Source organism: Elephantulus edwardii, unplaced genomic scaffold (assembly GCF_000299155.1).
Source record: "Elephantulus edwardii isolate Elephantulus edwardi_28Jun2011 unplaced genomic scaffold, EleEdw1.0 scaffold00247, whole genome shotgun sequence".
Lineage (NCBI taxonomy): Eukaryota > Metazoa > Chordata > Mammalia > Macroscelidea > Macroscelididae > Elephantulus > Elephantulus edwardii.
The window spans coordinates 2,233,513-2,255,985 of NW_006399997.1; the positions used below are offsets into that span (position 1 = coordinate 2,233,513).

Sequence of the window (22,473 nt, forward strand, 5' to 3'; positions counted from 1 at the left end):
TTCTCTGGTCTTTTCTCTTCCCTCTAGATCCCAGTTGTTAAAAGAGGGAAAATTTAAGCAAATGTATAACAAATAATTTTAAACATTATAATCTTTTAAGCTTAAGGCTGGAAGTATTAACAATATCATCATTTCCAATCCAGAGATACATGTTCCAATGCAGGACCTATTTTCCATAAATGGTTTTGGTAAGAGGAATGTTGTAAATGTGCATACATTTCCACTGTTCCTCCTCCATGCCACGATATAGTGTTATTAGCTTGAGCAGTTATAAATCCATTGCCATCCTTACTCTAACTTAATTATTTTTTTTTAATTTAAATTTGTTATTAATTTCAGTGAAAATTTACAGAGGCTTTGGATTTCCACTCATTCATTGTTGTATATTCTCATTTTTTAAAACTGTAAGAAACTGTGTATAACTTGAGAAACTGCAAAGTTATGTATGATGTAAGATCATGATACAAGTTATTATGTTCACCCAGAGTATTATATTTTAATAAATCAAGTGTTATATTTTTGTGGGATATTTTTCAGAGACCATATTTTCAATATCATAGGAGCATTTGATATCCCACGGTTCGTGTACAACTCAGAAAGAAAGAAATTTCTTCCGTAAGTATATTGTTTCTTAATTTTAAATTAACTTTGGATACACCTTTTGAAGAGGATAGCACTGTATTTCACTATTAGCTCACTTTGTTGGATTATAACTAGCTCTATTGGCCTAGTTTGTGGAGTTGCACTGCTAATTAAAAGGCTACACCTCTGCCAGTTTGGATCCATGAGATGCTCCAAAGGAGAAAGATGGACAGTTTCCTCTCTTGTGACTTATAGCTTTTGAAAACCCAATGGAGGGACAGTTCTGAGTCATTTTGGACTCAACGGCAATGAGAATTGAGCTTATGTATTATGATAGTCTTATATGGATATTCTCCCCCCCCCCAGATTGTTAATGACAAACTACCCTGCACCAAATTTATTTGGATCTGCAAGAGATAAAGCAGAGCTGTTTCGTGAACGGTACACCATTTTACACCAGGTAAGTTGTGGAGGGAAAGAAGAAATTTCAGCTTAAATGTGGTTTGAGGATTAAAAAAAGGATTAAATTGATAGTAAAAAATTCTTCATTCAGCAAGTTGGTTTTGGGCCTATATTTGAGACTATATAGAAAATACAGAGGGGGGAAAAAAGAAAATACAGAGATAAGAAAAAATGGACTTTCTGCTTAATAAATGATGATAATCAAAATAGTAGATAATATCTGTTACATGTTTTGTTGTGTCAGGTACTGTATTTAACACTTTAAAGGCATTACTTACCTCATTTAATTCTTATAGTATCCCAAAGAATCCAGACCTTTTGCTGTTAAGTTGATCCCTACCCATGGCAACTCCATGTGTTAGGTTCTTTTAATATGCTCGTTTTACACATGAAATTACTGAAGTGGCCTAGGGGCGAGAAGCTGCATTACAATCCCACAGGCACACAGTTCGCGGCTTCGAGGCCACCAGCTGCTCTGTGGGAGAAGGACGGACAATGTCCTCTGGTACAATTAACTGCCTTTGAAAACCTGCCAGAGGCTCAGCTATGGGTGGGTTCTGCCTCTATGATACACAACGACCTTGCCAGATGATTGAGGAAACCAGAGGCTTCTTGAAGTTGTGTTGCTAAACTGAAGCCTGGACTTTTACTAATTAACAAATTTTTTGCTGTTAATCTTGCTTGGGACTTCTTGTACTAAACCTGGACTTGCTTTCCCTCTCCCACTTCCCAACCTATTTCCCTTATAAATCCCTCTGTTGGTACCGCAACTGTAAGTAAAGGCTTTGAGTCAGCAATGAATATCAAACACAGTGATTGGTGGGAAAAGGTGCAGGCGCATTGAGGGGAGGTGGCATGTGTAACCTAGCAGCTCTCTGCTGCTATGGATATTATTGATGGAGAAAGTTCCCCTTTATGAAGCATGCAGAAGTCAGACTTGGTCACTCCCATGTCTCATCTGCTCCTTTCGTAAACCCCAACTTCTTGCTTATTTGACACAGTGCTTTTCACAGAGCAAAATATTCAGTAAATGCCACACATCTTTCTTTTATCTATTTCTTTTTAAAATTATGTTTTAAAGTCCACAGTATTATTTTGGATGTACCACATAAGCTTTCTGAACCTGATTTTTCTCATCTATAAATTACATCGTATTTTGATTATACTTATCTCCCTGAAAACTAACTGATTTTTTAAACATCATTCTACTCCAAAATCTTTGTTTTCCACTGTCCATAAGATAAACAAAGGAGCTCTGATGGCCTAGTGTTAAGGAATTGCTCTGCCAACCCAAATCACCAGCTTCTCTGAGGGAGAAAGATGGGCAGTCTCCTCCCATGTGACTTCCAGCTTCTGAAATCATGCTGGAGGTCAGCTATGAGTCAGTTCTCAACAGCAACGACATAAGATAAACAAAATATTATAATGATATATGCAGAGACTGGAGTTAGAAAACCAAAAGGGAAGAACAAGCTTGGGATTTCTCAAACTGAAAGAATGGGGGAAACAATTATGCCTCAGGTTGCAGTAGTGAGGAATACTGTGCAGCTTGTGAGGAATACCATGCACAAGTTGTTGAATGACATAGGAAGTGTAGAAAGTAGATGGAAGAATATATGGAGTCACTGTACCAAAATAATTTGTTGGCATTCATAATTTCAAGAGGTGGGATAGGATCAGGCAGGAGCCAATAGTACTGAAGGAAGAAGCCCAAGCTGCACTGTCAAAAAACAAGATTCCAGAAACTGACAGAACATCAATTGAGATCTTTCAGTAAACCAGTGTGATGCTTGAGGTGCTCACTTATCTAGTCCAAGAAATTTGGAAGTGACTCGGCCAACTGACTTGAAGCACTTCATATCTGTTCTTATTCCAAATAAAGATAGTACAATGGAAGGTGGAAATTACAGAACAATATAATTACTATCACATATAAATAAAATCTTGCTGATAAATAAATGATAAGATAAAAGATGGTTGCAACACAACATCAAGAGAGAACTGCCAGACATTCAAGCTGGATTCAAAAGAGGACATGAAATAACCATAATTCTGCTGATATCAGATGGATTGTGGCTAAAAGCAAAGAATACTAGGAAGATGTTTATCTGTGTGTTTGGGTTTTTTCCCCCCTCATTTTTGGTTATCTGTGTTTTACTAACTATGCAGAGGTTTTCAACTATGTGTAATATGACATATTGTGGATACATTGTAAAGAATGACAATTTTAGAAGATTTGATCATCCTTGTGCAGAATTTGTGTGTAGGCCAAGAATCAGTTGTTTAAACAGATCAAGACAATATGGTACAGTTTAAAATTGGGAAATGTATATATCTGGGTTATATCCTTTCTCCCATATGACAGTCACCCTGTCAATCCACCTAGTTGAGGATCTTCCTCTCCTTCTGCTGCAATGGGCTCTGATGTGTCAGGAAGTGTGAGGATGGCACAAGATAGGACAGGGTTCAGATCTGTTATTCATAGTTTCAGTATGGGTTGATGGCACCTAACAACAACGTCCTTTCACCATCCTATGTAGAGCAGGTATTCTGAAAAACTACTGTACAAAGAAGAATGCAGCATAAGGATTGGAGGAAGATGATTAACAGTCTGAGATAGATGACACAGCCTTGCTTGGTAAAAGTCAAGAGGACTTGAAACACTTACTGATGAAGAACAAAGGTTACTGCCTCTGAAAACCCGCTGGAGGAACAGCTATGAGTTGGTTCCAACTTACAGTACATACCAACAACAGTGACACCTCAATGTTAAGAAAATGGAAATCTTCACAGCTGGACCTCTAATCAACCTCATGATGATAAACAGAGAAGAAAAGATTGAAACTATCAAGGATTTACTTTTACTTGAACCCAGTCAGCACCTCTGGAAGCAACAATGAGTAAATCAAAGAACATTGGGTAGATTTGCTACAGATCACCTCTCTGAAGTCTTAAAGAAACGCATTGAGAACTAAATATGTCCGATTTAAGCCACAGAATTTTCAGTTGTCTTACGTGCATGCAAAAACTGAACGATGAATCCTTATGACTTAAGAAGAATTGATGCTTTTGATGTTTAATGTTGCAAAGAATATGGAATATACCTTGGACTAATAGTCCTGGCATTTGGTGAATTATTAAAGAAGCTGGACTCTGTGAAGAAGAATGTGACATCAAGACTGGAGGAAGATTTATCAATTACCTGCATTATGCAAATGACACAACCTTGCTTGCTGAAAGTGAGAAGGACTGGAAGCACTTGTTGCAGAAGATCAAGGAATACAGCCTTCAATAAGGATTGCATCTCAATGTTAAGAAAACAAAAATTCTTACCACTAGAGCAACATCATCATAGCTAGAGAAAAGACTGAAACTGTCAACAACTTTATCTTATTTGGATCCACAATCACCACCCTTGATATCAGCAGTCAGGAAATCAGGAGACTTTACCGCCCGCTCCCCCCTCTCCCTGAGCCCTGCTCTTGCTGCAGCGCGCTCGCTCAGAGCTCCGGCACCTGCTCAGCTAGCGCCGCCGTCGTCTCCTTGTCGCCATCATGATCATCTACCGGGACCTCATCAGCCATGATGAGCTGTTCTCCGACATCTACAAAATCCGGGAGATCGCAGGCGGACTGTGCCTGGAGGTGGAGGGGAAGATGGTCAGTAGGACGGAGGGTAACATTGATGACTCGCTCATTGGTGGAAACGCCTCTGCTGAAGGCACCGATTGTGAAGGAACCGAAACCACAGTAATCACTGGTGTTGACATCGTCATGAACCATCACTTGCAGGAAACCAGCTTCACAAAAGAAGCTTACAAGAAGTACATCAAGGATTACATGAAATCATTCAAAGGCAAACTTGAAGAACAAAAACCAGAAAGAGTAAAACCTTTTATGTCGGGGGCTGCAGAACAGATCAAGCACATCCTTGCTAATTTCAAAAACTACCAGTTCTTTATTGGTGAAAACATGAATCCAGATGGCATGGTTGCTCTGCTGGACTACCGTGAGGATGGTGTGACTCCATTCATGATTTTCTTTAAGGATGGTTTAGAAATGGAGAAATGTTAACAAATTTGGCACTTCTTTGGATCCATCACCTGTCATCTGATCTGGCTGCTGCTTTTCATCACCACACCAGGACTTCGACAAATGGGACTGAGATACCATCTTGAGCTCTCCATTTTAATTTTGACCTTCATTTATTTGGAGCGGAGGCATTTTTTTAAAGGGAAAAAATGTCATAGGTTGTCTAAAAATAAAGTGTGTTTAAACTTAAAAAAAAAAAAAGGAAATCAGGAGATATATTGCACTGGGAAAGTCTGCAGGTAGGGACCTCTCTAAATTATTGAGAAGTAATGATGTCAGCTTGAGGACTAAGGTGCATCTGACTCAGGCCATGGTCTTTCCAGTCACTTGCTATGGAGAGCTGGACAGTGTATAAGGATGACAGAAGAAGAATTGATGCCTTTGAGCTATGGGGTTGAAGTAGAGTACTGACCATCCATCCCATGGTCTGCCAAAAGAACAAATATGTCTTGGAGAAAGTGCAGCCAGAGTGCTCTTTGAAGGCAAAGATGATAGAGCTTTGTCTCACAAACTTTGTGCATGTTGCCAAGAGAGGCTATTTCTTGGAGAAGAACATCATGCTTGGAAAAGCAGAGAGGGTCAGTGAAGGAGAAGACGATCCTCAACCAGGTGGGTTGGCATAGGGACTGCCGCAATGGGCTCTGGTGTGTCAGAAAGTGTGAGGATGGCACAGGATAGGACAGACTTCATTATTATTCATTGTTATTCATAGTTTTCATTATTATTCATTGTTATTCATAGTGTTGTCTTGGGTCATACTTGATGCCACCTAACAAAAACAACAACACTGGTCCTAGAGAGGGTGAAACCAGGTTATTCGTTGGAGACAAGGATTTTGAAGCTCTGCCAGTCCTTGGGGAAGGACATCATGCTTGGAAGGGTTAAAAAGTCAGCACAGAAGGGGAAAACCCTGGATGAGATGGATAAATACAGTGACTGTGGCAGTGGGGTCAGATGTGTCAGAGACAGTGAGGTTGGCTTAGGGCAGGGCTAAGTTCAGAGCCATTGTTCATAGGGTTGCTATGAGTTGTAGTGGACTCGATGGCACACAACAAAAACAACAGCTAGGAAGGGAATTCTGGTGGCCGAGTGGCAAGAAGCTGCACTGCAATCCTAGAAGTAAGTGGTTCAAATCCACCAGATGCTCTGCTGGAGAAGGAGGGGCAATCTCCTGTACCAGTCAGATCAGATTTGACAGTACACGTAAACAAAATAATAGTAAAAAATAATTTTAAAAAACAAACACAAAACAGCTAGGAGAATGAACAAATTTGTTTTGGAAAAGAAGTGCAGCCCAAATGCTCCTTAGAAACAAAGATGGTGAGGCTTCATCTCACAGTACTTTGAATATGTTATCAAGAGACCTCAGTCCCTAGAGAAGCACATCATGCTTGACTCTGCTAAGAGGAAGACTGGATGAATACAGTGGCTGCAGCATGGGGTTCAAGCATAGCAATATCTTTGAGGAGGGCACAGGACCAGCGTTTCATTCTGTTGTACACAGGGCCGCTATGAGTTGAAACCAACTTGACATCATTTAATGACAACACAAGTTTACAGACAGTATTCCATCAGGTCACTATTTTAATGAATTTAGTATAGAGTATCTGTTTCAATGATCGATGTGAATCTTTCTTTTTCTAGAGAACGCATAGGCATGAATTATTTACTCCTCCAGTGATAGGTTCTTATCCTGATGAGAGTGGAAGCAAGTTCCAGGTTAGAACATTATCTGAGTTTTAAGGGGAGGGGCTGCGGTTTATGTTTAATATTTTTAAATATTTGTTTAATATTTATTGCTTAATTATAAGTTATTGACATTGAAATGAAAATTAACCTCTGATAACTTTAATTGACTGTTTAGCTAAGTATGCTAGATGCCTGCCCTGTATTGGTGCAGCCTTTATTACAGGTCCTTCAGACCTTTAATAGAAGCTACTAATTCCTTCTGACCAAATAAACAAAACTCCTACCATCTTCTATATTTTAGAAATAAATAGACTTGAGGGAGCTCTAGTAGCCTTGTGGCAAGAAGTTGCACTGCAATCCCAGAGGCATGCGGTTCGAATCCACCAGATGCTCTGCTGAAGAAGGAGGGACAATCTCCTCCTGTACTAGTCAGATCCAATTTGACGGTACACACATACAAAATAATAAAATAAAGAAAGAAATAGTCTTATTCTAGGATATTTATTCAAAATGATAACACATGAAATGTAAATCGTTGGCAAATGTCTGAAATTATGAGGGTTTTTTTCCCAAATATACTATTTCTAGACCAGCATATATTTGCAGTTTTGCAGGATAAAGTAAATTCTCTAAGATTTTATTGATTTTTTTCTAATGTAACACAGCTATAAAGTACTGAAATCTGTACTAAGATTTATTTTTACCTAAAACTATTAATTTCCTAAAATAATCTATTTTCAATCTTTAATAATTTATTTTATTTTAGCTTAAAACAATAGAAACTTTATTGGGTAGTACAACCAAAATTGGAGATGTGATTGTTCTTGGGATGATAACGCAGTTAAAAGAGGTAAGTTAAACTTAATAAGCATCAAACTTTTATTTTCAGCATTCAAGTTGATGAAGTATCGTTTACATATAGCATTTCAACAGAAGGTACAAGAATGTGTTATTTTAAGACTTCCACCTCCAACCAAGTAGCATTTTCATTTGAGTTCAGTTTCTTGAATAGACATCAAGAAGGATTGCCTTGTCTGGTAACCAATTTCCATAGTCTGAAATTATCCCCTCAGTGACCTCTGATTGAAATGAGAGTATAAGATTTCTGAATAAACAAAAACAAATCTGCAGACCACATCCTGGTCCCTTGGAGGCTCTGTTGACTGTGTTAGGTAAAATCACTTGAAAAGAGTGTCCTGGGGTAGCCAGCTAGTATGCCTCTTGACATTTCTTCATCTACAGCAGCCGTTATGTATGTGTATATATTATGTTTAGACTAATACTAGTCTAGTTTGGACTAATATTAGTCTGTTTATGTTTAGCCTGGGATTGTCAGATTAGTAAAGGGAAAAGCCTGGTAGGAAGTCTGATTCCCCCCCCCCCCTTTTTTTTTTTATCAATTTTACTGAAAGTGTAAAGAGACTTAGGGTTTCCAGTCATTCATTGTTGCACTTTTCTCCCTGCCCACCCCCTCCTCCCCAATTCACTCTTCTCCTTGAAAAGAAAAAACTCTTTCATTGTTATACAATCCCTCCCCCCAAGTCCACTCCACTATTTGGCCTTCACTCTGGAGGAAGTCTGATTTTTTTAAAAAAAATATCCTTTGTTCACTTGACTATGTTCCGTTTTCAGAACTGTCAGTATTTAGGTTATTTTATCACAGTGTTAATTTTTATATACATATAGATGATTTTCTTTATTTTTAGGGGAAATTTTTTCTGGAAGATCCTACTGGAACAGTACAACTGGATCTTACTAAAGCTATATCCTTCACTTTGTTTAAAAAAAAAAATATCTATTTTAAGTGAATTGGGAAAGTTAATTTTATACCATTCCCAAGTTTATCTATTTGAGTTCCCAGCAACTTCATAAAGTGGATGGTTGTAAGATCATAGAAGACATAATCCTAAAAAGAGACAAAAAGAACTTTAATTCCTTCCTATTTTGAGAGTCCTGATAAACCACTGAGAAAGTCCTACATGTTACAGGAATATTCTATATTGTCTCTATAAGGAGACTATATCTTGAAATTAAATACAAGGAAATTAGAGCCCATAGTTTTTAAGCTATAATCTGTTCACAACTTCAAATGCTAAGATTTTTAACTTACTATTTGCAAGGAAGTCCTTTTGACCTCAGTTGTATGTTGACTTTATCAGTGCCTTAAACATTGTTATCTTCCTCAACTGCTGATACCAGTTCCATAATGGTTTATACACAGAAGCCTGTTTTGTCTTAGCAGAAGGTAAGTTAGTATACTCCTTTCTTTTTTGCAACATTTTGCAGTAAAATAATTTCTAGATTGATTAATTTCTGTTAATGTGCTATAATTTTATAAGAGGATACTTCTGACAATAAACTCGTTAGACTCTTTTTTTGAGAAGACAAAAAATAATCTGAAATTAGGGAATGTTTGCATGACTTTGTAAATATATTATACCTACTACATTGAGTTGCTGACTCACAGCAACCCTTTAGGACAGAATAATATTGCCCCATAGGATTTTTAAGGCTGGAAATCTTTAGGGGGCTGACTTCCTCCTAATCTTTCTTCACAAAATACTGCTGTGGTCAAACTGAGCCTTTGGTTAGCAATTGGACACTTTAACTAACCACTGTGCAATCAAGCTTACTGAATATATTCTAAAAACAGGTAAGTTATACACCTTTTTTTAAGGCAAAATAGTAAAATTGGATTTATTAAAAATTTACATCCCAGGGAGCTCAGGTGGCCTAGTGAAAAGAAGGTACACTGCAATCTCAAAGGCATGTGGTTTAAATCCACCAGATGGCTCCACTGGAGAAGGAGGGGCAATCTCCTCCTGTGCCAGTCAGATCTGACTCGATGGTACACAACAAGAAAAAAAAAAGTTACGTCCCCAAAGGGACAGATCTCCTTCCTTGAAAAGAAATATGGAGAAAGCTCAGTGATACACTCACTAGAAGTGTCAGTTGGGCTATATGTTAATTATAAATCAATAAAGTTGATATTTAAAACTTTTAAGATTTACTTAGGGTCTTGGAAAAAGTATATCCAGAATGCTCCTTGGAAGTAAGGATGGCAAAGCTTCATGTCACATACTTTGGGCATCCCACTAAGAGAGGCTATTTCTTGGAAAGGGATATCATGCTTAGAAAGGTCAATGAAAGAGGAAGACCCTCAATGAGATGGTATGACTTAGTGACTGCAGCAATGAGATCAAGTGTGTCAGAGTTGATGAGGATGGCACAGGGTAGGACAGGGTTCAGATCTGTTGTTCTGTTGTTCATAGGTTTGCTATGAGTAGTACTTAACTGATGGTACCTAACAACAACAAGGGTCATAAAGTAAAGCATTTTCTAATCTATTTACCTTAATCTTTCTAGAGTTCAAATGACTGTAAAATAAAAAGGTGAGGCATTAATATCTGAACCTATTATTTCTATCTTTGTAAACTTTAGAGTTGAGACTAAGGATCTAAAGTTAGCGTTTCAGCTTCTGTAGTCAGTATACAGGGGGTAAATCTATATAACTTGGCATTACTACTTTGTGTTTCATAGTTTTGATCTTTCAGGTAAAAAAAAAGAAGAATTGGACCTGTGAAAGTGATTTATAACCTATTTTTTTTCAGGTTGGTTTGAAGATCAAGTGTTCCATGTTAATGCATTTGGCTTTCCACCCACTGAACCTTCTACAACTACTAGGTATAAAAATGTTTGATTTAAACTCAGTAGGAATTCTGTAATACTGGCAGTAGTGATTGTCTGATCTTATTTCATATATTAACAATTTTGAGGCAGCAGGCTTTGTGTCAGAATGGAGAAACCAATGGAACATGGAAGTTGGATGACTCTTTTCTTTGTAACTGAAAACTTGCATAATGGCCCGAGTTGGAAGAACATTTTTTGCTTTGATTTTAACTGTTAATGATTTCTGACTTACTTGTTTTGTTGAGATAACAGGGTTGCTGAAAAGTTCATGCAAAGTAGTAGGAGAACAGAAGCATTGAATCCCCATCTAATATCAAGTCCTGACTTTTTTATATTATTGTTGTCTAAACATTCATTAAACATCTGTTATGTTTTATTCAAGAACAGAAGAGTAAAAGTTTTAAGAAGCAGATTATAGCTTCCACATATAAGGGGAAACTTCATAATAGATCTATCCTAAAGGGATTTTCCTGAGAAGAGTGGGTACCCTGTCACTAAAAATATTTGAGTAATGAATGCACAATGGTGGCCTGGATTGGACTTTCTTCCCTTTTTTTTTTGTTTGCTTTGTAGTGTTTAAATAACATTCTGAATAGTTTCCAGTGTTTAAATATTAAGAAATTGCTCATAAAGGTATAGATTTCTGAGTTCTCTTAAACAATCAGAAGCTCTAGCAATACTCAGGCTGAATCCTCATCTGGTTTTATACCACTACACTAAAGCAAGTCACACAAGTGATTTTGGTTTCCTAGTGCATATAAAAAATTATGTTTGGATTTGTTGTTGGCTCCTGGGGGCTTAGTCCTGTTTTGGGATTCCGTGGAGTGGGAAGGGCGCAGTCTCTTGAAGGTATTTATCAGGAACTCTGCACTTTGTGAGGAACAAGTCCACATCCTGGGTTGTGAAGTGAGCAAGGAGGAGTTCTGTGAAGGTTTTGACTCTGATATTAACAACTGAGTGGCTATCATGATCTCTTCAGAGACCCATTCAATTGGTCAAAGACTGGCGGGACCCTTCCTCGGGACCCCTGGGTACACTGAGTGACCTGTGTAGGAAGAAACATCCTGGTCCTATTATCATTATTCTCTATTCACTGAGTTGACTGCTGCTTCACCTCTCCAGCATCACATTGTGCCAGATCCTGCATGCTCTACATTGTCAGGACTTCTGCTATGAGACCAGCTCCCCAGTGGAGCAGGTATGTGTGCTGGGCCTGCTGCATGAGGAGCTTCATGGCTCAGGTCCTGTGGGGGCACTGAGCAGCCTTGCACAGATGGAGGTGACTCTGGATGACATGATGGGCCACACCTCAACCCACATCATTTTCCGGAGGCCCCAGCAACGCCCAGCCCATCAGACTCAGTGGTTCTCCATCCTGCCCCCTTAGAATCCTTCCCCCACCTAGACCTTCCTACTACCCAGGTGTATCCTACAGCTCATTTGACCTTCAGCCTTCACATGTCCAAGAAAGAAAAAGCAGCCAAAGATAAGCTGACCCTGCCCTTCCCTTTCAGCTCTGAAACAGTAGGCTCTGTTGCACCTTGGACCAGGCCAGGCCACCAGTCCAATCTTCTGTAAGCCAGAAGCTTATGATGGACTTGGACCAAGAAGACCCCAATGATGACTTGAATATCTGACTGGCCAGGAGATTTGGATAGTCCATAAGTGGGTGGAAGAGTGAAGACCCAGAGACTCCATCTTTTCATTGCTTGTACTGCTCTGTCCCTGATCCACCTTTGTTTCCTGTGTCTGTCCATCTGAACGAGGAGGAAAGGCTGAGCAGGGCAAAAAATGGGGAGAGCAAATAGGACCCTCTTCTGTTACTAATAAATTCCTTTTTTTAAATAATGATAAAAAATATGTTTGCACTATACTCATATATTATACTCATACACTCATAGCCTATTAAGTGGCAGTCACATTATGTCTAAGAAGACAGAGTACATAGTAATTGCTAAAAAATGCTGATCATCATCTGTGCCTTCAGCAAGTTATAATCTTTTTGCTTGTGGAAGGCCTAGTCTCCCTATTGATGTCTGATCAAGGTAGTGGTTGATGATTGTTGGGTTGACTGGCAATTTCTTATAATAAAACAACAATCAGTTTGTTTTTCTTACACTTGAACATTCAGAGGCCATTATAGGAATATTATTGGCCTGATAGCAACATTGGCCTGTCTTAGAGAATAGGGAGACTTGAGGAGAGGGAGTAGGACGAGGGATGACTAATTTGTGGGGTAGTAAAACAACCACAATTAAGCAGGTACACCTGGAGTATTTCTAATGGGATAATATATACAAAGTTTCAAGTGGCTGGATCTTTGTTGACCACTTTTGCCTTAGTTGACTTCCTTTGTAAAGATTGCTCTATGTGACTATAAGATCCTTGGAACATTCTAGGATATAGTTCTTTTTAACTACATAGTAGAGAAAATAGCTTAAGAATGGTATAGTTTAAAGAGCTCAGCTGGCCTAGTGCTAAGAAGCTGTGCTGCAGTCGCAAAGGCACATGGTTTGAATGCACTGCTGCTCCATAAGAGAAGGATAGATGATTTGCCACCTCTGAAAACCTGCTGGAAGGTCAGCTATGAGTCGGTTACAGGATGTAACTTTCTAATCCATCATTACTATTTTACCCTCGAAAACAAACAGCTAGAGTCTAGCTTAGCCACTCATATCACATGTTTAATACTATATCTTAATACCTTATGAGAAAAAGAGTATCTTTTTTCCATTTTTTAATTTAAATTTTCATGAAAGTTTATAGAGAACTTGCATTTGGATTCATTCATTGTTGCACATTTTCCTCCCTGCTCTAACTCCCTGCCAATTTGCTTTATTCTTTGGGGAAAAAAATTCTTAAATTGTTATACAGTCTCTCCCCCCAGTCCACTTTACAATGCAGCTATTATTCTGGACTCTTGCCATGCCAATAATACCTAATCATATCTTTGTTTTATAAAGTTCTCTCCCTCATCTGTTTCAATGCCATGTACATTATTCCCTCTTTTCTTAGTTCCCTCTCAAGCCCCATGTCAGTCCTGTATTATAACAGTAGCATTATGCAATATTTATCTTTTTGTGACTGAGATATTTCACTCAGCATAATATTATGAACAAAGCTGCAATAAATATGGGTGTGCATATATCTGCTTGGGTGGCAGTTCTGGTTTCTTTAGGGTATATTCCCAGTAGTGAAATTGCTGGGTCAAATGGTATTTCTATTTGCAACTTTTTGAGAAAGCACAATACTGCCTTCCGTAGTGGTTGCACCATTTTACACTCCCACCAACAGTGAATAAGGGTTCCAGTTTCTCCACAATCTTGCCAGCATTTATTGTTTGCTGCTCTGTTGAGTTTTTGCTGTTGTTTCTGGGATGGAATGATATCTCATAGTTGTTTTGATTTGCATCCCTCTTGAAGCTAGAGATTTTGAACATTTCTTCATGTGTTTGTTTTCCATCTGAATGCCCTCTTTGGTGAAGTGTCTGTTCATATCCTGTGCCCATTTTTCAATTATGTTGTTTACCTTTATTTTGTTATGATGCTCAAGTATTATATAAATTCTAGATATAAGTCCCTTATCAGACATGCCATTGCCAAATATTTTTTCCCAGTCTGTGGCTTCCCTTTTTACCTTATTGGAGAAGTTTTTGGATGTGCATAGGTATTTGATTCTTAGAAGGTCCCATTCATCTATTTTATCCTCTTCTGGTTTTAGGTAAATAATCTCTTTTTTAACATCAGCCATTTATAATGACAAAGCTGAGATAAGCAAAACACGGTTTGTCAACACCACATTTTTTCCTATAGAAACACTATTTAATTTAATGGTACAATGAAATTTTTACAAAGATGTCAAGCAGCATTATAAGACAGAGTTTGTAAATACACAGAATAATGGTATTTAGGACATGGAAAGACCTCTGCCAGAAGTTTTAGTCCTGCCATGAGCCTTAGTTTTGGGATCTTTCTCAGTGATTTTTATTACTGACTTGTGATTTTTCACAGTATAGTAGTTTTTCTTTGGAATGTGCTTAAAACAAAATCTCTACTGTTTTTGAGGGTTTTAACGAAAAGATATGAAATTGCTACTTTGAAATGAAAAGTATAAATGAGATGACAGCCATTACTGCTGTTTGTTCCATTATAGCATTTTGCCATTTAAATTGTGTTATTTTGTGAAAATTTGACTGTTTATGTGTGCCTGTTTATTCCAAGGTGTCACAGAGTATCCTATTTATCTGAAGGTGTCAACAGAGTGCATTATAATAAAATAATCATCTTATTCCTGCTAGGATTATAAACTACTTCTTCAGAAGAGATGATAGCCAATGGATTAAAGAAATATTTTAGAGTACTTTTTCTGAGATACAGACTTAAGGATACAAATAGATCTTCAACACTGTCCCTTCCCAAATGATATATGCCAACTGAATGTCCTTCTCTCTATTGTCTCCTTTATATGTATAGTTTATAGTTTTTTTAGGATACAGACTTGCTGGAGCATCATTGGCATCTTGCTTAGTCTTTCACTGCTACAAGACATCTCTGACACACTAGAGACCATTGCTGAAGTTGCCATCTCATTGGGGGTCTTCCTCTCCTTTGCTGACCCTCTATCTTTTCAAGCATGATGTCCCTTTCTGAGGAATAGGCTCTCCTAGCTCCATGTCCAAAGTGTGAAAGACGAAGCTTCGCCATTTTTGCCTCCAAGGAGGTATTAAAAACATTATTTGCAGAATAAATATCACAAATTATTCATGGTAATGGAAGATACTAGCTGTTTGTTAAATTTAAAAACTGGTTACAAAGAAATGTATAGAATGTGTTCATTTTTACTGTCAGAAAATGAATATAACTCTGGTGGCCTAGTCTGTAGGGAAATGCAACTGTTAACTGAAAGACTGCCCTTCTCTGGCATTTCAAATCCACCAATGGCTAGGAAGGCGAAAGCCTGGGGAGACTTACTGGAGGGTCAGCTGTAAGTTGGTTTTGATTCAGTGATAATGAGTGTTTTTGAGAATTCATTAATAAAGACACTATATAGTCATATGTATATGTATACATACACATACACACAAGGAAGAAAAAACACCTATAGTATACTAAATCTAGAGAAAAACATAATATAGACAGTCTTCTCCTATGCAATTTACTGCTTCTGAAAACTCACTGAAGGGTTAACTGGGTTGCTTCTGACTTGAGGACACACAACAACAACAACATACTAGGTATAATGTGGGAGAGACAGACTACATAATCACCCCCAAAATGAACTGATTACAACGTTAGTGTTATTGTTGTTGTTAGGTGCTATCAAGTTGATTATGACTTACAGCAACTCTGTAAACAACAGATCGGAACCTTGCCCTTTCCAGTATCATCCTCACGATCTCTCATAGTCAAGCCCACAGTATTAATCAGTGTTTCAGTCCATCTTGTTGAAGATCTTACCCTCTGTAGCCGATGCCAGGATGATATCTCTCTCCAAAAACTGGTTTCTCTGAACATATGCCCAAAGTGAGTAAGACGAAGTTTCATCATCCTTGCCTCTGTGGAGCACTCTGATTTCACTTCCTTCAAGAGAGATTTGTTTGTTCTTTTGGTAGTCCATGGGATAGTCAACACTTTTCACCAGCAATACTACTCAAAGGCACAAGTTCATCTCTAATCCTTAATCATTGTTAAACTTTCAAATGCATGTTGTTTTTGTTGATTGCTGTTGAGTTGAGCATGACTTATAAGGATCCTATGAACAAAAGATCTGAAACTTGTTCTATAACTATCATCGTTTCTGAAGCCCTTAAACGTACCATGGCTTGAATTGGTGCTCTTTAAGTCTTTAAACTGACACCATTGCTCTTTAACACTTTGGAGAGGACCTTGACAGTGATTTCCCAGTGCAACACATCTTTGGATTTCTTAACTGCTGATAGCTTGATTATTGTGGATCCAAATAAAATGAAATTGTTGCCACTTTAGTCTTTTCTCCATTTATGATGATGTTGCTTGTTGGTCCAGTGGTGAAAATTTTTGTTTTCTTGATGTTGAGATACAACTTATGTTGAAGGCTATATGTAGACTTTGATCTTCCATAGTAAGTGCTTAAGTCTTAAGTACTTAAGCAAAGTTATGTCATCTGCATAATACAAGTTGTTTTCTCCCATTCTTCTTCATATTATTTGCTTTTCAAATTATTTGCTCAGAATACAGGTTGAAAGGTATGGAGAAAGGATACAATCCTGATACACATGTGATTTTAACCCATGTGGTATTCCCTTGTTCTGTTCAGATTACTGATTCTTGGTCTATGTGGAAGTTTTGCATGAACACAATTACTTGTTCTGGGATTCCCATTATTCTTAATGTTAGCCACAGTTTTTTATGCTCCATACAGTTAATGCCTTTGCGTAATCAACAAAGCACAAGCAAAATTCTTTCTGTTGTCTCTCCTTTCTGGCAAGATCTACTTAAATTAGCAATGATACTAGAAATCTGTTTCAAGGAATGAAGGACATATATAAAGACAAGCCTCCATCACAGAACTGTGAAAGTTCAACAAGGAGAAATGCAGAATGCTCTTCAATATATTATGGGAATGTCCAGCATCTTTTAGGATCTTCAGGAGAACCTTAGTTACATTTAACTTGGGAGCCTGTAGCCCTTTAGAGAGTTTGGAGCGGGCAAAGCGTTGAAATCGAGTCATGTGGATTAGCCTGTTTACCTGTAAGTCATTCTCAGTAAGCTTCTAGTTTCCTTCCAAACTTCTAAACTTCTGCTTTGTGTATTTATGTACTTTTTTTGTTTTTAGAAGATTTTTTTTATTGTGCCAACAAAAATGGGAGCACACTCATTATGCAAAGCCTTGTATTCTCCCATGCCTTCTTAATAATTCACAATTTTAATATATCTAAATAGTAAATATAATCCCTGTATATACCGAAAAGACACTTGATTTGATAATGACTTTTTTTTTTGGCAGATTCCCCCCCCCCACTTTCCTTCATTGGTATTGTTTCATAAAATTAATCACCATTGGACTATGCCTGGCATTACCCCATATTTTAGGTCCCTGCCAGATCTTTTCCATTTTCTTTATTCCCCTCCTTCCACCCACTAAGTTATGCGACCCTGTGATTTTTCCCGTACCCATTCCCACCCTTCTGCTCTAACCTCTTCCACCCTTGGACCCTCATACACATTTTACTGGTTATCTTTATATTTTTACAATAATGGTCTTATGCATTATTTGTCCTTATTAGACTGAGTTAGTTCACTCAGCGTAATGTTCTCTGGTCTCTCCCAAGTTATGTAATATTCTTCAAAATTGTTGTTCTTCAGGGCTGTGTGTATGTAATTTTTTATTTGAAACAGATTTGTAGAAATTGAATTATTTGTTCAAATGGGTAGCATGTTGTTAAGTCTTCTGTTAGATACCATTAAAATTAAGTGTCCGATTTCTCCTACTTTCAACCACAGAGGAAATGATAATCTTTGACTTAGTCACTTTTAAAAACTTACAAAGTATAGCCTATTACTTATTTACTGCTTCCTACCTCAATTTAGAATATTTAAATAACATTTGTTTTTTTAAAGTGCTAGAACTATTTTTACAATAGTAACAATTTATATTGGTGGAAAAAGAACCCCCGGTACATTAAGTTTGTAAAATGATTACATGATTAGAAAAATATCTTCAAGAGATATTTTAGAATAATTAGAACATAATACTTGCTATTTTATAATTACCTAGGGCCTACTATGGAAATAATAATTTTTTTGGAGGACCTTCTAATACTTCTGTGAAGATATCTGCAAAATTAAAACAATTAGAAGATGAGAACAAAGATGCCATGTTTGTATTTATATCAGATGTTTGGTTGGACCAAGTAGAAGTATTGGAAAAACTTCATACAATGTTTTCTGGTAGGTGTTCTGTTCTCTATTTGAACTCTTACTATGAGTTCTTACATCTCAAAATAAAAATTCTTTTAAAAATGTATTTTATTCTAGTTTATAAAATATAGTGACTCAGCAAAAAGATATCTGAATATGATTTCATCTCTTTTTTTCTGTGTGTGAAAAATTTGTATTTAGCTTTAGCCCGCTGGATACAGTTTAGGTGATCCTAATTTTGTTGGCAACATCCAAAGCATCATACTCAGACCTAGTCAAGGTGTTGATCTTGGCCCCATCAGTGTCCTACAGCTTCTTTACAGCTTGTTTGATTTGGCACTTGTCGGCCTTGACATCCACAATAAACACAAGTGTGTTATCTTCTGTCGTCTTCATGGCTGGCTCAGTGGTCAGGGGAAACCTGATGAAGGCATAGTGGTCAAGCTTTTTTTCTCCTGGGGGCGCTCTTCTTGGTGTATTTGGGCTGCCTTCGGAGTCTCAGCATTTTAGGCTGCAGGAAGGTGGGTGCAGATCTCTTTTTTTTGTGTGTGTGTGGCCCTTCAGGACTGTCTTCTTGGCCTTTAAAGCTTTTGCTTTTGGCTTACATTTTGGGAGGGGCAGGGGCTTCCTTCTTCACTTTTGGCACCATCTTCATAGCAATATGATTTCATCTTAAAGACTTTTTTACATTTGAAATACATGTGTGTTTTTATGAAAAAGAGATCAGTCCAAGATATAATACAGTTAAGAGCCCAGCTGCTTACCAAAAACTAGGTGGCTTGAACCCACCTGGTGACTGTGGATAAATACCTGGCAGTCCTCTCCTGTAAAGATAACTTATGAAACTCATTGGAGTTCAGCTCTGTCTCATGGGTGTTCCTAGTGACTGTAAATAAAATCTGTAGACAGAAGCTTGGAATCTGACAGAATACCAGTTAAGTTCCAGACTAGTATCTTGGGCAATTTAGTGCCTTCTCTAAGTATCAATTTATGAGAATGTTTTGAGGACTTATGAAACGAATTCCAGGCCTCAGGCGTAATAAGTACTCAGTAAATGAATGCTGTTATTAGAATGTTAGGAAGCTGTCTTTAAATTATTAAAATATTACTTCATTTTTATTACTAAGAATTCATGTCTAATGGACTTTAAATCTGATTTCTAGACTAAAAGACACTTATTAAATATTTCCTTCTTCAGGTTATTCACCAGCACCTCCAACCTGCTTTATAATGTGTGGTAATTTTTCATCTGCATCATATGGAAAAAATCAAATTCAGTCTTTGAAAGGTATTGTGAGGGTCTATTTAATAAGAAGTGGTTTTTATATAAACTGATAGGAAATTATTTAGATTTAATTCTAAAGATGTAGAGTTGTATCTAATCAAAGAGATTTTTTTAATTTATGCATGTGCATAAATATCCCTTAAAATATGTGTTAAATATCTCTTTTAAATGTGTTAATATATGTATTAAATATCCCTTTAAAATTTCAGATTCCCTAAAAACTTTAGCAGACATAATATGTGAATACCCAAATATTCACCAAAGGTAAGATCTTTATTGCTCTCTTTTATTTAAATGGGTTTGGTTAAAAAAAATCCTATAAGAAACTAACAGAAGTTGAAAAAATTAATAGCTAAGAGATTAATTATTCTCACATCATAATATATATTAAGAGATTTATAGTGAACAAAGTATTATAAGTAAGAGATTATTTCAACCAATTTTTTACTTTCTTGTTGACATGACTCTAAGGAATCTAAGAGTTGTACTACTCCTATAATACTAGAACTATGTCTCTGTAAACTTAAATGTTGTTGTTGGGTGCCATCGAGGCGCCTGAGACTCATAGCAACCCTATGTACAACAGCCCTAAACCGTGCTCTATCCTATGCCAGTCTCACTCTCCAACACACCTACCCCCATTATCTCAGTCACTGACTCAGTATTCTTTAATTACACTATTGGATAGGACTGCAAAAAGCTAACAAAAAAAAATTAATGAATTATGTTGAATTATGCTACAGTAGTCGTTTTGTGTTTGTACCTGGCCCAGAGGATCCTGGATTTGGTTCCATTTTACCGCGGTAAGTTTACTCAATTTTTTACAAAAACAAAATTTTGAAGAATCTTAAAATACATACTTCATCACATAAATTGGTTTTTTTTAGGCCACCACTTGCAGAAAGCATCATAAATGAATTCAGACAAAGAGTGCCATTTTCTGTTTTCACTACTAACCCTTGCAGGTAAATGTCAGCATTTTATGTTCCAGGTTTTTTTTTTATGTCATATAAAAACTACCTTGGTTTTTAAGAGCTATAGCTTAATTTTGATTGTTCTGAAATACAGGTTTTTTAAAAGTTTAGTTTTGCTTTGAAAATTTAAGTTACATTTAAATAATCCATTATTTTTTAAATTTAGAAGCTTGAACAATGGCCAGAGATTTTAAAATACTTAGTCTTCCCGTTGCCTTTGAGTTGGAACCAACTCCTAGCTGAACCTCATCACATTCAGGTGTTCAGCAAGTCCTGTTGACCCAGAAATGGATTCATAATTTGAACTTGTTTTTACACCTCCACTGTTACTACCCTTTCTGATCTTCTCTGGGATGGATTAATGTAATAGCCTCCTAATCCCAGCCCCTCTATATAATCTAGTCTTAACATAGTATCAGAATGATCCTTTAAAAACATATCATGTTTTAAGGCCTATTATACATATGATGCCACCTGATCGATCCCTCATGTTAGTAAAATCTCCAGCCCTTGCAATATTACTCAGAACATGATCTACTGCTCTCATTTCCTCTCCTCTTACTTTCCCTTTTATCATCTATGCCAGCTACCTTTCTATTCCTCAGACGTGCCAGGCGTGTCTTTGTTGTAGCTGTTCTCTTAGCAATGTATTTTCCTGAAGATCTGCTTGATTCCCTCCTTCAAATGTGTGCTCAAATCCTACTTCTTAATGTGCCCTACGTATCCTCACTTTGATCCTCCAGCCTCACTGGCCCTGTTTGTTTCTTCTATCTTTTCCCCCACCCCCCATGAAAACACAGACTTGCATGAAGGGTAGGATATTTTAATTTTATTCATTCCTTGAACAGTGCTAAGCACATATTTAAATACTCAATAGATGTATAATGAATGAGTGGATTAATTCTGGTGGAATTTCTGCTGTAATTTAAAATGAAAGTAGGTTAAAATTAACTCCCCCCAATGAATTCAACTACTGTTTTCATTTCAGAATTCAATACTGCACACAAGAAATTATTGTCTTCCGTGAAGACTTAGTGAATAAAATGTGCAGAAATTGTGTTCGCTTTCCAACCAGTAATTTGGATATTCCTAATCATGTAAGTCTTCTCTATTAAACTATCTAATGTTATGTGAATTTTGTTAAGCCATTTAATAATTTGCTTTTTTTGTTCAATGTTTATGGGTATTTAAAAATAATTTAAACACAGTTTTATTTTATGAAGTAAGCTAGTCGTTTTAAACTTTCCTGCTGAAATACTAATGACAGAATCCAGAAATTTTGGTTTTGCCTTTAAAATTTGTAAATCTAAAAAAAAAAATAAAAACCTTGCATTGCACTTAAAAAATACATGTTATTTATCATATATATATTGCATTTTTCACATGCTGTGACCACACATCAGGCTTATCTTGTAGCTTCAGGGTTCTCTCATACATAGGTGTTAATTCTTGGATACATGTCTTACCTTTTGAGAAGAGAAGTAGATTTTCTTATTTATAATATTAACAGGTTTTGCAGGCTGAATATATGTTTTTAGTTTCATTTGTTATGTATTATTTTAGATGAACAAAATACAAGATATATATAGTTGATTCACTATTAAATGAAAATGCACAAATTTTCCTCCTAAAATACAAAATGGTACATTCATTTTATATTAAACATCAGTGATCCACAAAGATCTGATTAAAAACTTCAAAAACTGCTGATCAAAAATTTCTATAACCTGTTAGCCTTTTAAATATTCAATTTCAAATTATTTTTTAGATATTGTAACATTTACAAATGAATTGACATTTAT

At 36.8% G+C, this 22,473-nt stretch overlaps 2 protein-coding genes and 1 pseudogene across 4 annotated transcripts in view; all 3 read left to right on the forward strand.

The window, feature by feature from the left end:
* LOC102843624 (DNA polymerase epsilon subunit 2-like) overlaps positions 1-22,473 on the forward strand; it is a 53,537-nt gene that overhangs the window by 23,459 nt on the left and 7,605 nt on the right. The window contains exons 4-16 of one of the 3 annotated variants that reach the window (XM_006899210.1): positions 538-615; positions 949-1,042; positions 6,780-6,854; positions 7,591-7,674; positions 8,531-8,587; positions 9,021-9,069; positions 10,436-10,508; positions 18,270-18,442; positions 19,611-19,700; positions 19,907-19,961; positions 20,441-20,500; positions 20,585-20,662; positions 21,660-21,768. In XM_006899210.1, the coding sequence (XP_006899272.1) occupies positions 538-615; positions 949-1,042; positions 6,780-6,854; positions 7,591-7,674; positions 8,531-8,587; positions 9,021-9,069; positions 10,436-10,508; positions 18,270-18,442; positions 19,611-19,700; positions 19,907-19,961; positions 20,441-20,500; positions 20,585-20,662; positions 21,660-21,768 (1,075 nt within the window). The remainder of the gene's footprint in view (positions 1-537; positions 616-948; positions 1,043-6,779; positions 6,855-7,590; positions 7,675-8,530; positions 8,588-9,020; positions 9,070-10,435; positions 10,509-18,269; positions 18,443-19,610; positions 19,701-19,906; positions 19,962-20,440; positions 20,501-20,584; positions 20,663-21,659; positions 21,769-22,473) is intronic. The other 2 variants (XM_006899211.1, XM_006899212.1) reach the window with 2 other exon arrangements.
* Positions 4,599-5,117, forward strand: LOC102877480 (translationally-controlled tumor protein-like). The gene has a single exon (XM_006899209.1). It carries the CDS (start codon positions 4,599-4,601, stop codon positions 5,115-5,117), a length of 519 nt encoding a protein of 172 aa, XP_006899271.1.
* On the forward strand, positions 10,517-12,151 carry LOC102847287 (annotated as a pseudogene).

Excerpts from the sequence above, each read along its gene's own strand:
- LOC102877480 (XM_006899209.1), top strand. The coding sequence starts at position 4,599 with ATGATCATCTACCGGGACCTCATCAGCCATGATGAGCTGTTCTCCGAC.